At 39.7% G+C, this 15,050-nt stretch overlaps 1 protein-coding gene across 1 annotated transcript; it reads left to right on the top strand.

The window, feature by feature from the left end:
- The first annotated feature begins 8,973 nt into the window (after window positions 1-8,973).
- Window positions 8,974-13,139, top strand: LOC137129206 (extracellular calcium-sensing receptor-like). Its single transcript, XM_067508141.1, has 6 exons — window positions 8,974-9,200; window positions 9,408-9,705; window positions 9,820-10,614; window positions 10,703-10,930; window positions 11,073-11,196; window positions 12,238-13,139. The coding sequence occupies exons 1-6, from the start codon at window positions 8,974-8,976 to the stop codon at window positions 13,137-13,139; spliced, it is 2,574 nt and encodes an 857-aa protein (XP_067364242.1).
- The last annotated feature ends 1,911 nt before the right edge of the window (window positions 13,140-15,050 follow it).

Genomic DNA, 15,050 nt, shown 5'->3' with positions numbered 1-15,050 from the left:
TCATTTGACCGTTCCCAGTCACCAAAATTCTCAATCCTGTGGTAGTAAGACTGCGACTCCCCAGGTCTCTCAAGATTCATGTCTCATATCAAACCTACGCTTTCTAGTGACCTGGTTTACTTACATTTGTGGGTTGCACAGTGAACTATGTTCACAGACAGTATTTTCTGGAAGTGTTTCTGAGCCTATGCAGTGATTTCCAGTAGAGAATCATGTCTGTTTTTAATGCAGTGCTTACATGCACCTGTCTTAATGAGCCGTAAGACAAGTGCATCTGGGCAATATCCGGTCCAGAGTAGGTTTGCAATCAAGCTGCTACATGTGGGCACGATAAGAACTGTCATTCCAAACCAGATGTGGTGTGACAGTTGTTAGTCTGGGCCTGATATGATCCACACCAAAATTGCTATCTGGGATGGGTCATTTAAAAGACCGACACAAACAACCTATTAAGTAGACACGAATGCTGAAGGCAAGGGAGATTGAAGTATGACAAGGTTTATTAACAGCTGAAAGAGCTGGAAAAACTTGAAAAATCAACACTTCAAAGAATTAAATTTTTCACTAAGTTGTCAGTTTATTAGCTTTACAAAGGCAGTGTCAACTATGTCTGTGATGATCCTCAGTCATCCAGTTTTGGTTTTCCGAAGATTGAATCATGTCATTTGGACTTATTTCTTCTTGGTTAGAAACGTTTTTGGACTTATCCAAACAGCTTCTTTAGTCTGAATAAAGTGGCAAGGGAACACAGTTATATCCTCCAGAGTAGGCCTTTGTTCCATCCTGGCCTGAATAGGCTTAAAGTTGTAGGTTTGAACAAGGTGGAGTCATCAATATGTACCCCACAGGGTCTGTGTGAGATGGTAAAAGCACATAAAGGTATATTTGGTCACCATAAACAGACATGTAGCATTTGTTTGAAAGTTCTCTCACAATCACGAACATTTGACTCTATTAAATATTTTACAAACAAATAGCTGTTTAATATTGTACAGGTGGAAAGATTATTTACAAGTAGAAAGGATTCAAGACAGTTTCCAATCTTTCCAGGATTAAACACCCCAGCACATTCACCCAAGGGTCAGACCAAATAATGCTCACTAAAGTACAAAACAAAAGAAAAGGCCTTAATGCAAAACTAATGCCAGTCGAAATTGGGTTATGCAATTGTTATGACCCAAGTCCTTGTGTGTTATTGTTATGTTGTCTTTTTCTCCTCCTCCTGTGTTTTTGTGTGGGTGTGTTTTGTGTGGGTGTGTTTTTATGTGGGTGTGTTTGAGAGGGTGGGGTTGAGCCACAGGTGGTCCATTGGTCCATTCAAACTCAATGTCGCCACCTGATTGGACAGGATGGAGCGTCCTTCTCCATTTATAACAGATGACTGCAGCCCAGCGGCCCGCCCTCTGCCACTCCCAACCAACCCAGCATTCTGTATGCGACTACTGGACTTACAGGGAGCTCCGCACTTTGTTTTTGTAATTTGGAATTTTCTGTAAAAATTGTAACTAGAACTCACTGTAAAATATTGAGCACCAGGTAGCCACAGTAGGAGTGAGAAGCCCTTTTTGTTACTACCTTTTCTCCTGTTTTGGGCTAGGAGTTCAGGCTAGGCACCCTGTCATTTGTTTTGTATTTATTTGGTTGCTTAGGTAAGACAGGGATGGTGTTAGAGTTTTTGTTTGTTGTTTTGGGCATTGCTCACGTCCGAAGTGAGTAAAATAGCTACATATTACAACACTTGGTCTGGTTTTGATTGGGAATGAAAGCAGTGGTGGCGCACATCGTGTTGTGTCTAGGTTCCCCTAGACCAGGGGCATAACATGATTTGGGGGCTCGTTCGTCCTAATTTAAATCACTTCGTTTCATTTTTGGCGTAGGCATTAGCTCGGTAGTTGTTTTGTCTGTTTGGAAGTTTTTTTCTTTTGTGGTTGTGGCAACATGGAGTTTAAATTGGAGGAGTTCACAACTAATCCGACCAGAGACAAGTTGGACAGATGTTGGAAGGCTGATTTGGCTCTGATAGCAGATTTTTTTGATGTGCGTGTGCCTTTAAATGCTAGAAAAGAGGAACTGAAACAGCTCCTCATAGCAAAGCTCATGGAAAGGTTTTTTTTTTTTCGTTAAGCCGATGCCCTTCGGGGAAGTTGAGATGGGTGACTTAGCTGGTGCTCCTGCCCCACTCCAAGACCTACCACTTCATCCTGGTATGACCGTGGAGTTAAAAATTAACCCTGCGGATAAGGGAGGTGGAGGCGAGAAACCGGGAGTTGGAGGCCATGCTGCTAAAGGTGAAAGGTGACATACGTAGAGTTTGCGAGAGAGAAGGGCGTTCTGTTTGACAAATGGTGTCAGGCTAGTAAGGTTAAATCCTTGGATGATCTGCGTGAACTCATTTTGTTAGAGTTTAAAAATTGGCTACCTGACAAAATTGTGGTTTAGCTAAATGAACAAAAAGTCACTTCTCTTTCTGTGGCTGCTGTCTTAGCAGATGAGTTTGCGTTAACCCATAAAAATGTTTTCACTTTCCCAGTTCGTCGTGATTTGGCTTATTATGAAAGAAAAATAAAATCTCCGACAAGCGTTCATCGTTCCCACATAGATGCTTCTGAAACACGTGAGTGTTATTATTGTCATGAGCAGGGTCAATTAATTTCTGTCTGTCCCATCCTAAAAAGAAAAGAGTCCACAATTACAAAATCTCCATCACCCATAGCGCTAATACAAAGCAGGCCGGTGGCTGGTCTAGGTTCCCCTAGACCGGGGGCATAACACAATACAGTGATCTGAAACACTTTTGGGGTGTACTTGGGTTCATAGGTGTTCTGGCCACATTCTGTTTTATTCTTGCTTTTCTGTCTCGGAAACTGCCTGATAACTTTAATGAGGCCAAATTTATCACCTTCAGCATGTTGATCTTCTGTGCAGTGTGGATCACTTTTATTCCAGCATATGTCAGCTCTCCTGGGAAGTTCAGTGTTGCTGTGGAGATATTTGCTATTCTGGCCTCCAGTTTTGGACTGTTGATTTGTATTTTTATTCCAAAATGTTATATTATCGTACTGTGTCATGCAAAGAATAAAAAGAAGCATATGATGGGAAAGGTGGAAAGTAAAAAAAAACAACAAGATATAGTATAGTGCCATTTTAATGTTAATGACTTAATTTGACTTGCAAGACTTTTTAGTGCTATTGTCACAGCATCCGCCCTTCCATCCTCCCCTCCCCACCCCTCCTTCTCTCTCTCTTTCCCTGTCTGTTTTGTGTTTTCTCCTAGAGCACCTGGGAAGTTCGGCTTTCGACTCCTGAACGGCTCTTAATTTAGGGCCGCAAAAACTAATGGTTTGTTTGTTGAAAACCCTTTCATGTGCAGTGTTTTTATGAGAATCCTTATAAATGCCTAATTTTGTTCAGTCTTCAATAAAGAGCAAGCCGGTCTCATCCGCCCATTTTCCTCCCCTGTTGCTGCTGGTTTTTTCTTTCTTAGCAAGAAGGATAAGACGCTTTGTACATGCATAGATTACCGGGGGTTAAACAACATAACTGTCAAGAACAAATACCCTCTCCCTCTGCTTAACTCTGCAGCCATCTTCACCAAGCTAGACCTCCGCAACGCCTATCATTTGGTCCGAATCCACGAGGGGGGGTGAGTGGAAGACAGGGTTCAACACACCACTGGGTCAGTTCGAATATCTGGTAATGCCTTTCGGTCTGACTAATGCTCAAGCGGTTTTTCAATCCCTGATCAACAGTGTGCTTCTAGACTGACTAGACTCAACAGGTTTGTTTTTGTTTACTTGGACGACATACTAATTATTTTCACGCAATCTCCACGAGCACCAACAACATGTTCGCCAGGTGTTACCGAGGCTACTGGAGAACTTTGTTCTCTTTGTTAAGGTGGAGAAGTGCGAGTTTAATGTCAAAACTGTGTCGTTCTTAGGATTTCTTATTTAAGAGGGAGAGGTGAATCCTGACCCCGAGAAGACACACACGGTCACAGAGTAGCCAAGACCTGGAACCAGGAAACAGCTGGAATGCTTTCTGGGCTTCGCTAACTTCTATCGCCGATTTATCAAAAACTACAGCACAGTCGCCACCCCCCTGACCAAACTAACATCTCCAGTCGCCCCGTTCCACTGGACTGAGAGGCCGAGGGCGCTTTCACATGACTTAAAGAACTGTTCACCTCTCCGCCCACCCCGTCTCAGCCCAACACCTCTCACCAGTTCGTAGTCGAGGTGGATGCCTCAGAAGTCGGCGTGGGTGCCGTTCTCTCCCAGCGCAGTGAGGGAGACCATAAGCTGCGGCCCTGCAGAAAGGAACTATTTTGTGCGTGATCATGAGATCCTGGTGATCAAGCTGGCACTGGAAGAGTGGCGCCATTGTCTACAGGGGGCGCCACAACCATTTATCATTTGGAGTGACCATAAAAATCTCACTCACATCAGGACTGCCAAACGACTCAACTCCCGCCAAGCCCGGTGGTCCCTTTTCTTTGACAGTTTCAATTTTTCCCTCACATACCACCCCAGGTCGAAGAACTTCAAACCCGACGCTTTGTCTCGCATACACGCCCCCGAGACATCTCCCCATGACTCCAAACCCATCCTCCACCCATCATGCGTGCTGGGGGCCCTCACCTGGGAAATTGAATGGACTGTGCGCACGGCCCAGCTGCAGGACAAACCTTGAAGGAAAAAAGTCCATGGTGACACATGGAAAGACTTTAATGAGGAACACCTAGATCCTTACATTTGTGTTCTTCTTTCTGGAGTGTACAGATCCTGCAATGAGGCCACTGATAGTCTCTGGGACGCATCATCAGGCAGAAATATTTTTCGGGCAACAATGTCGCTTATGGTATAAAAATCTGGGCAGCCTGTGATTCAAAAACAAGCTATGCCTGGAATTTACAGATTTACATAGGCAAAGTTGCTGGTGGCATCCCAGAGAAAAATCAAGGAAAACGTGTGGTCCTCGATATGACTACTAGAATTTTATTTTTTTGATTTTTCTTGAAGTAAATGTACACGGGTCAAAACTGACCCGTAACACCATAGATGTTACTATTGTTAAAAAAACAATTTTTTTTCTAAATAAACTGGAAAAAAAACATTAAAGTGATGTGTACTAACATCCCTCAATAATGGTAAGGTAACAAAACAATCTTGTATTTATATATATTTTTCTATTAAGGTTCATTTTACAATGTTTTTATATTAAGATTGAAGGGTATGCTGACAAAAAAAAGCCCCAAAAGGCCCACACCTAAAACATTAAAACTAATATTTTCATTGAAAAAGAAGCCTAACAAGGTAACCAACAAATGAGAAACAAATTAGATTAGAAATATTTTTTTTGTGTATTTTACGGCTGATTTAGGACACGGGTCAAAACTGACCCGTTAACACAAGGGATGTTAACAGAAAGCTAACACAAGAGGAAGGCTAAACATGAAAAAAGACTTACTAGAGTGAGTGGGGAGACAAGCGGAGTCTGGAGGAGAGGCAGGGGTCTATTGGGTAAGAGTGTATTTCTGTTACACTTTAAGTTTAAATATTTAGCAGTTTTTAACATGCCAACTTTAACTTCTTTAAGTAGATGTGCCTGTTCACGCATGCTCAGCCTTGCCTCTCTTCCTGTAAATCTTCAGTGTCCCTCAGGTACTCAAGAAGGCAAAAGTTAGCTCCACGTTAAGCTCTATGAAAAACTGATGTTCTATTTCCTAAATTCAACTTTAAATATCACTTTTATCAAAATTATCCAGATTCAACCCTTCAGTTTTAATACCAGGATTATTCTTGTTTTTTTTTGAACATCAGCTCAGCTTTTCATTATATTTCCTGTGTTAAGCACCAATATCCATCCCAGATTTTTTATTCTCTGATTTGTATATTATTTTTATAACCTGCATTTTTAACTTAGTCTATTAGTGGATCGATAAATATTAATTTATAACTATTGGACAATTGGTTGGTTATACTTATGTTGATAGAAGATGGAGATCAATTATCTGGAGATGAACCCACCTTTGATATGTCACTAATTAATAATTTTGTTAATTGATGGCCATCTGCTTGTAACAAAGTGATAAACTCTTAAACTGATCTGCTGCCCTATAATGCAGTTTATGCTTCAGGAGAAGTGTTCAGGGACTCGTCCAGTGATAGGGATTGTGGGTGATAACTTCTTATTTTCTGTTGCCATCTCACATGTCCTAGGTTCATACAGAGTGTCTATTGTGAGATTCCTGTCTTCTACATGTTCTTTGTACAATCAAAAGTTTTTACTATATTGTGTTGGTGTATTGCTTTTGAAATTGGCAGTTGTTTTGAATACTTCTTAATATGTGAGTATATTTTTTTTCCCTGTCTGACTGGTCAGTAACAATTTCCATCCTTCTTTAGTATGAAAATGTCCATTGTTCTTTGGATGGAAATGACTTGGAAATAATTTCAAGTGATACTTTCCAGGTGAAACAGTACAAACTACAATACATGTGTTGCAGGCAGTACAAGAAGATTTTAGAAACTGTCCATAGTAAGATAAATATTTTATCTTTTAATGAGACTAATTATATGTAAAATGTATGTTGTAGACTACTTTGATCTCAAAATGCAGGCCTACTTGTGGTTCCCAGAATTTCCAAAGGTAAAAAGGGAGGCACAGCCTTTAGCTATCAGGCTCCTCTCCTGTGGAACCAGCTCCCAGTTCAAATTCAGGAAGCAGACACCATCTCTACTTTGAAGTCTAGGCTTAAAACCTTCCTCTTTGATAGAGCTTATAGTTAGTTATAGTCATGCTGCTATAGGCTTAGACTGTTGGGGGAGCCACCCCCTGAAACACTGAGCTCCTTTCCTCCTCTTGACCCTCTCTCCTCTCACCCCTAAATTGTCACCACTGTATGACATTAACTTTGTGTCCCGATGTTTTTTTTGGTTGCTCTTTTCTTTTCTCTCTCCACTTTCTACTTACCCTAACGGGTCAAGGCAGATGGCTGCCCACCCTGAGCCTGCTTCTGCTGGAGGTTTCTCCCATTTAAGGGAGTTTCATGCAGGAGTTCATGCAGATCTTACTGCCAATGAACAAGTGACCGGTTTCCAGTGTAGGCTCGTGTTCCTAGTGTTTTAAAATGTTGTAATTAATTTTAAAAGCTGGTGTCAGTTGTTGGCTAAACTACAACAACCACCTCCCACTGCTGTCAATGAGCTCATCACGTTTAGACTATTTAGCTTTTATGTTTATTGAACAGTAAATTTGCTGAATGATTTTATCATTGTGTGTAGATTGGAAAGATTAGCTGTTAAAAAACCAAGCTGCCTTTTGTAGGAGAGGCAGAAAACAGACATAATTACCATGGAGTGACATCGGCTCATTTTGACATCAAAGTCCAACAAAAATGGAATAAAACTGTTACTAAAACAAAGTGGCTTGTGCAAGTCACTAAAACACTGAAAGCCCCTGTCATATCTGAACAGTAATTACCTGTGGGATCACTTGATAAAGCGAAATGTTACATTATTTTACCGAGACCAGCAAAGAATGCAAAGAAGCATATGATGGGGAAATACATTCAGAAATCTAATAAAATAAAAATAATTTAAAAAATACATCTAATATAAAAATAAAAATGAAATAATTTGAAAGTAAAAATAAATGCACATATCACTAATCACTTACTAATTTCATAGCTTTTGATATTTATAACATATGATCAGATAATTAAAATTTCATTTTGACAGAAGAAAATGTTTCAATAAATGTATCTTATTTTCTACTGATCAGGAGTTTAAATCCCAAAATGAATGTAAAAATGAAAAAACAACGGTTTAACACTCATTCTCACCTGGCCTGAATCTACTATCTACAATTGCAGAATTTCTTATCAAAAAGGATCCTGAAGTATGTTGCAAATTCAGGCCCTCGCCACCAGATTTTTCACAGGGTCAACCTGTCTCTGCATTTCTTAGAATGCTGTGCAGGTAAATTTAACTTTATTACTTTTAACTTTTGAACATGGTTAATGGTGCATGGTTACACTTTTTTCTTTACTGTCCTTCAAGACTATGGCTGGCTACCCTGGGTTACTATGAGAATGCTAAACCATCACAAGCTCCTGGAGACCCTCTCTTTCAAGGCCAGTAAGATATGCTCATGCCAATCCAGTGAAGACTGAGCTGCCATTATGTGTTACATTTCTTATTTTCTATCAAGAACACTTTTGTAATGTACATGTTGTATTTACTATTGCTAAATTAAGTTTAAACATTTAATACAATTAACTAAATAAAAGTTATTGTTTAGTTAAAATGCAAACCAGTTATGTCCCCTGCAGGATTGATTTAAAGGAATCCCCACTTGAATTTCTGTAAATACTGATCAGGAGGATTTGTCTGGCAGCCAGAACTAAAATTACAGTTTAACATGCAGATTTGATTTGACAATTATTCTGTGCTCAAATATTTTCAACAATGTTTTTAATTTATGATCCGTTTTGTGCTCTATTTACAACCATATGATTGATTTAGAACTAAAATAGATTATAGAAAAGCACAAATGTGTACATGTTTCCAAACCTTTTCTTGGAAGTATATATATATATATATAGCGTGTAAAATTAGTAATTACAGGTTTGTTAATTTATGTAATAATAATTTTAGTATTTATAAAAGAGGCAATGTAGCTGTAAAAATTAAAATTTAAATTTTAAATTTAAATGTAAATATTCTAATTGGAGAATACACATGAAACGAATGTACAAGATGTTTTAGTGTGTGGACACCTCCTTCCTCACCCCTCCTTGTACTGTACATACACATATGTGAACCAATAACATTTTGTAAGTGATCCAAAATGTATAAATACACACACACACACACACACACACACACACACACACACAAGCTCGGTATAACATACATGTCAAGCTCACATACATCTGATTTAACCATTGGTTTTATTCTCTCTAACAGTATGACTTCTATACACAAGTGGCCAATCTGGGGCTGGGCACTTTTCTACCTGTTAGTGGCATCTGATCAGGCACAGGAGTCTGTGTGCTGGCACAGAGGGGATCCTGAGAACCTGCAGTTATTTAAAGATGGTGACTTTATTTTAGGGGGAGCCTTTTCGCTCCACAGTAGCTGGAAAGACAGACAGGAAACCTACACAACCAAGCCACTGCCACTGGAATGCACCAGGTAAATTATACTGTAAAAAGCTAAAAAGGGTTTTTATATCTTATACAATGAGTACAAAATGTTACCAAACCATTAACCATTGTAATCATTTTAAAAATGTATATATTCCCTGATTAATGTATTAATTTTATGAAATTACTTTATTTACTGTTGTTACACTGTTTCTATTTCAACTTGTTGATACAAGTATTAAAAAACTGTATCAAGTTTGAATTTCAGAGGCTTCCAGTTTGCCCTGGCTATGATATTTGCCATTGAAGAGATTAATAACAGCACAGAGCTACTACCTGGCATCTCTCTGGGATATAAAATATATGATACTTGCAGCTCCATTGTCAAAGGTGTGATGGTTGGACTGGCCTTGGCTAATGGTAATGAAGTTGTGTCTGTGTCTTTAGAGGCTCCATGTACCAGACCTGCACAGGTACAGGCAATAATAGGAGAAGCCTCCTCCTCTCCTTGCATAGCTATAGCTACTGTCATCGGACCCTTTTATATCCCAATGGTGGGTTACATAAGTGAATTTAAAAGTATATTTGTAAAATGTATTCTGTAGCAGCAGCTCACGTGATAAGTTTGTATATTTTTATCTCAGAAGGTAATTTCTTTTATATTTTAGATCAGCCCCTATGCCACCTGTGCTTGTCTCAGTGACAAAACCAAGTACCCATCCTTCCTCAGAACCATACCCAGTGACTACTATCAGAGCAGAGCCCTGGCCCAGTTGATCAAACACTTTGGTTGGACTTGGGTTGGAGCTATAAGAAGCAATAATGATTATGGCAACAATGGTATGGCTATATTCACAGAAACTGCACAGCAGCTGGGCATCTGTCTGGAGTATTCTGTATCTTTCTTTAGAACAGATCCAAACAACAAAATACAGAAGATAATTAAAACCATTAAGTATTCCAGTTCTAAGGTGATTGTTGCTTTCCTCTCCTACTTGGACATGGAGGTATTAGTGTACAAGTTGTCGGAACACAACCTAACTGGGTACCAGTGGGTAGGCAGTGAGGCCTGGATCTTTGATTTCCAAACTGCACAAAGTGATCAACATCATATTCTGGATGGTGCCATAGGCCTGGCCATCCCCAAAGCACATATCAGTGGCATGAAAGAGTTTATTATTGATGTGAAGTCACTCAATTCATGGGATAATAAACTGTTTACAGAGTTCTGGGAAACGTTATTTAGCTGTAAGTTCAATCAGTCAAAGTCATCAGCAGAGAATCAGAGAGAATGTACTGGACATGAAGATCTGAGTGGATTGAAACACAGCTTCACAGATATGTCTTGTATGCCAGCATTAAACAATATCTATAAAGGAGTGTATGCTGTGGCCCATGCACTTCATAATATTCTTGGTTGTAATGAAACATGTAACTACAAGGTGCAGCCGGATCCATTCGTGGTGAGTTTTCACATTAAGATGCATAAAGTCTTGCTGTGCATCAACAGACCTAAATAATATTTGTTCTAATTAATATTTTACCTTTTAGATTTTACAAAGCATAAGAAAGATTCATATCAGAACAAAGGAAGGAGATGAAATTTACTTTAATGAGAATGGAGACCCACCAGCAAAGTATGATATTATAAACTGGCAGCTAAGAGAAAATGGAATTATGGACTTTGTCGTAGTTGGTCTTTATGATGCATCTTTACCTGCAGACAAACAGCTGAGTCTGCAAGATCCATTTTTTATTTGGACTCAGAACTCAAGACAGGTAAAGTGTAATCTAATCACTTTCATTATCAAATAGAGTATAATTATAACTATAGCTATATAGCTCTAAAATTTTAAAGAAGATCTACTTCAACAGCTTTTTAAAGAGGGTTGTAATATATTTTTCTCATATTCTTGTTCAGGTTCCTGTATCAGTTTGCAATGAGAAATGTCCCCCAGGAACTCGCAAAGTTCTCCAGAAAGGAAAACCTGTCTGCTGCTATGACTGTATAAGATGTGCAGAGGGAGAAATAAGCAACATTACAGGTGTAGTAATACTTAATGCAATGATTTGCATTTTAGTAAATCACAAAAAAGACCGTCAACCTCTGATCCATATATTCGGAAAAACAATAGTTGCAGCCTTAATGAGAAAACATTTTCTGTACTGAAAAATAATCTAAAGTTTGTTTTGTTGCCAAATGGGTAAACAGATGCAGGTGCGTAAGTATTCACAACTAAAACTGTATATGCATTCTTTTTGCTAGAAATATAAACACATGCACATGATATTGTTTTATAAATTTCATTCATGAATGTGAGCACACAGACTGTGGCACAAGAAGGTAGAGCGGTTGTCCACCAATCTCAAAGTTGTTGGTTCAATCCCTGGCTCCTCTAGTCACAACTTAGTTGCTCCCATCGCATATGCATACCCATCGGTGTATGAGTATGTGTGTGTGTGATTTTGAGTGTGAATGGGTGAATAAGAAGCAGTGTAAAGCGCTTTGAGTGCCAATATGTGGAAAAGCGCTATATAAGTACAGACCATTTACTACTTCCCTAATTTGCCATAGCAGGAATTAGAAATGTCCCTAACAGAAAGAATACTGAGGAAATACTCAATACTGTTTTAAATGTACATTTCCAGGTAATAAATTGACAAGGAAGAGCAATGTTCTAATATCAAATTACATGTTTTATACGTTATGTCTAGAAAACTATTTGTACACATGGGCTGACGTATGACAGTGTTTCCTGTACATTCTTTGTTTAAACATGCATAAGTTGGACAATTAATATGCAGGATATCTGTGCATTCATCCTTTATACATCTGCCCTGAGGTGTACTTTTAGGTACATTGTTAGGTATATTATTATATTGGTTTGCAGAGTAAAACTAAACCAAAAAATACAAACACTAATAACATATAATAAAGTAAATAATGATTATGTCATGGGTTGTTATATAGTTTTCAATGTAGCATCAGGTAAAACAGTACTGACTTGACTTACATGCAGAGTTGTGATAAAAGAAATATTTTAACTAATTTTGAAACCTGACGTCTGACTTTTATCATTTGTTAGATTCTATCACCTGTGTGAAATGTCCTCCTGAATTCTGGTCCAATGAGAGAAGAGATGCCTGTGTAAAGAAGGAGGCAGAGTTTCTATCATATGAAGAAATGATGGGAGCACTGCTCACTGCAGCATCTTTATTTGGAACATGCATGACTGCTGTTGTAGCCTTCATTTTCTTCAGATACAGGAAAACTCCTATTGTCAGGGCCAACAACTCTGAGCTGAGCTTCCTGCTGCTCTTCTCCTTGACTCTGTGCTTCCTGTGCTCTCTGACCTTTATCGGCCGACCCTCTGAGTGGTCCTGCATGCTGCGACACACAGCATTTGGCATCACCTTTGTCCTCTGTATCTCCTGTGTTCTGGGGAAAACTATGGTGGTGTTAATGGCCTTCAGGGCTTCACTTCCAGGCAGTAATGTGATGAAATGGTTTGGACCAACACAGCAGAGACTCAGTGTTCTGGTTTTCACTCTCATACAGCTTTTAATATGTATCCTCTGGTTAACAATTTCTCCTCCTTTTCCATTTAAGAATTTTAGAGAAATTAAAGACAAAATGATCTTAGAATGTGCTCTGGGATCAACTTTAGGCTTTTGGGCTGTACTTGGGTACATAGGTGTTCTGGCCACATTCTGTTTTATTCTTGCTTTTCTGGCTCGGAAACTGCCTGATAACTTTAATGAGGCCAAATTTATCACCTTCAGCATGTTGATCTTCTGTGCAGTGTGGATCACTTTTATTCCAGCATATGTCAGCTCTCCTGGGAAGTTCAGTGTTGCTGTGGAGATATTTGCTATTCTGGCCTCCAGTTTTGGACTGTTGATTTGTATTTTTATTCCAAAATGTTATGTTATTTTATTGAGACCTGAAAAGAATACAAAAAAGAATATGATGGGAAAGGGGGCATAAAGACATTTGGAAATCTTAAGTAAAAAAATATAATAAACACTTTTTAGTGCTATTCTAATTTTTAAACACTCTTTTGACTTTTAGCAGAAAATAAATAACTGGTCTCCTTTTCTAAAAGCACTAGTTCTCTCCACATAGATATGCAAAGCACAAACTGGCCACAACATCTGCCAATGCTGCTGTTCTGCAGAGTAGTGTGATGGTGGCTGCCAGGACCATACACTCAGTGGCCACCTCATTAGGTATAACTGTACAATCTAATACGGCAGCTCTGCCGTGAATGCTATTTGTACAATGTTGTATTTTCTCAGTTTTTAATTTAAAATTTTCAGAATGTTGAGAATGTGTTTATTATTAAAATCCTAGTGGGTGGTGGAGTCGTACTGTAGTGCATTATAAGAGTTGGTTCTAAAGTTTTGGCCACCTCATTCATTTTAAATAGGGTGGCCAAAACACCATCCCCGTTCGACCAATTACTGGATGAGTGGGGGATATATAGCAAACACAGAGACAAACTGTTAGGTTTTTGTATGTGGACCCAAAAGTAACACAGAGAGAGGGATGTGAAATATAAGTAATTTTATTTCAAAGGAGGCAACACTAGATGACTATGACTTAAAACAACGACTAGGCAGAGTAGGCAAAAAAATACAGTTGGAGCAGAGCCGGGAACAGAACCAGAGGTGGTGTTGGCCCGCTCAGAGACAGGAGCGGGGGAAGAGGGACCAAAGGCAGGCTCAGAGGGGTACACAACGTGGACAGGTTGGGAGTCCTGGGCTAGGGGAGGTTGTGCCCATCCATACTTGGCCCTGAAGGCCCCTAATATGGCCAGTACTTGGGGTGTACCCTCCAGGCCCAGTAGCCAAGATCTAGACTTTATTATCTCCTCCATATGAACAACTATGGCACAGCAGGACTCAGGGTCCCTGGAGGTCTCCATCTTGTTTCGGAGGGTTGCCAGTAACTGACAAATAACTGGATATTGAACCTTTCGCTCTAGGTCTGATGCTTTAATGGCTGGTGAGTCTGTTACATGCGTGGTGTTGGAATGAGGTGCATGGTAGGAAGTTCAAGGTCTGGGGGAACAGGTGCGTGAAGTTTGGGGTCTGATGGGAGGTTGAATAAGGAACTGGAACGGGAGGGCGGCTGACTGACTTGAGGATTGGCAGGACTGTGGTTGGATCTGAAACTGACTCAGGAACAGAAAGATCAGGCGATCTAGAGACAGGTTCAGGAAAAGGTGAAACAGTAGCCGACTCAGTAATGGGGTCAGGAACTGGAAGTGGCGAGGGTGGTGGTGTTACCGAGATGACTGGTTTAATTTGAGGTTTGACTTTGACTCTGGTTGTCCAATTGTTCTCTGTACCGGTGCCAAAGCTCAATTGTGGACATAGATTAAACAGGGGGAGAGTTGATATGGCACATAAATCTAGTGACTTAACAGCTAACAACAAAAACCCGTAAAAACAGAGTAAACGTAAGACAAAACAATAACTAAAACTCAGACCGATGTAGGTAACAGAAGTGATCATGAACAGAGGCAAGAGTCCAAAAACCATGAGACAAGGAAACTCAAAGACTGTGTGAGGTCTGGATTGTAGAGATGAACAAAGACAATGACCCAACAGCAAACCAAGGAGAGAGCTGGGTTTAAAAGGGCAGGGGAACAGGTGAAAGCAATTGTGGGCGGTGATGACTGGTGAATCTGGAGACATGAACTGGGGACAGGAAGTGGAGAAAAGGAAGTACAAAGTAAAAGTCCAGGGCAGGAAGTGAACGAGAGTGTCGAATCATGACACAAACACTTGACAAAGGAAGCTGAGCTTTAACATGTCTCCAAGAGCACTGAGTAGGTTGACATGGGTGAAAAACTATCATCACCATTTACTGTGATGTAAAACAGAGACTGCT

Source organism: Channa argus, chromosome 6, assembly GCF_033026475.1.
Source record: "Channa argus isolate prfri chromosome 6, Channa argus male v1.0, whole genome shotgun sequence".
NCBI classification, from domain to species: Eukaryota; Metazoa; Chordata; class Actinopteri; order Anabantiformes; family Channidae; genus Channa; species Channa argus.
The sequence above is the reverse complement of the archived record's forward strand: the minus strand, read 5'-3'. Positions and strand labels throughout refer to the sequence as shown.

Bases quoted from the DNA above. Each gene is read 5' to 3' on its own strand.
- LOC137129206 (XM_067508141.1), top strand. From the start codon at position 8,974: ATGACTTCTATACACAAGTGGCCAATCTGGGGCTGGGCACTTTTCTAC. The intron at 9,201-9,407 runs GTAAATTATACT...AACTGTATCAAG, and splicing joins CTGCCACTGGAATGCACCAG to TTTGAATTTCAGAGGCTTCC. The intron at 9,706-9,819 runs GTGGGTTACATA...TTTATATTTTAG, and splicing joins GACCCTTTTATATCCCAATG to ATCAGCCCCTATGCCACCTG.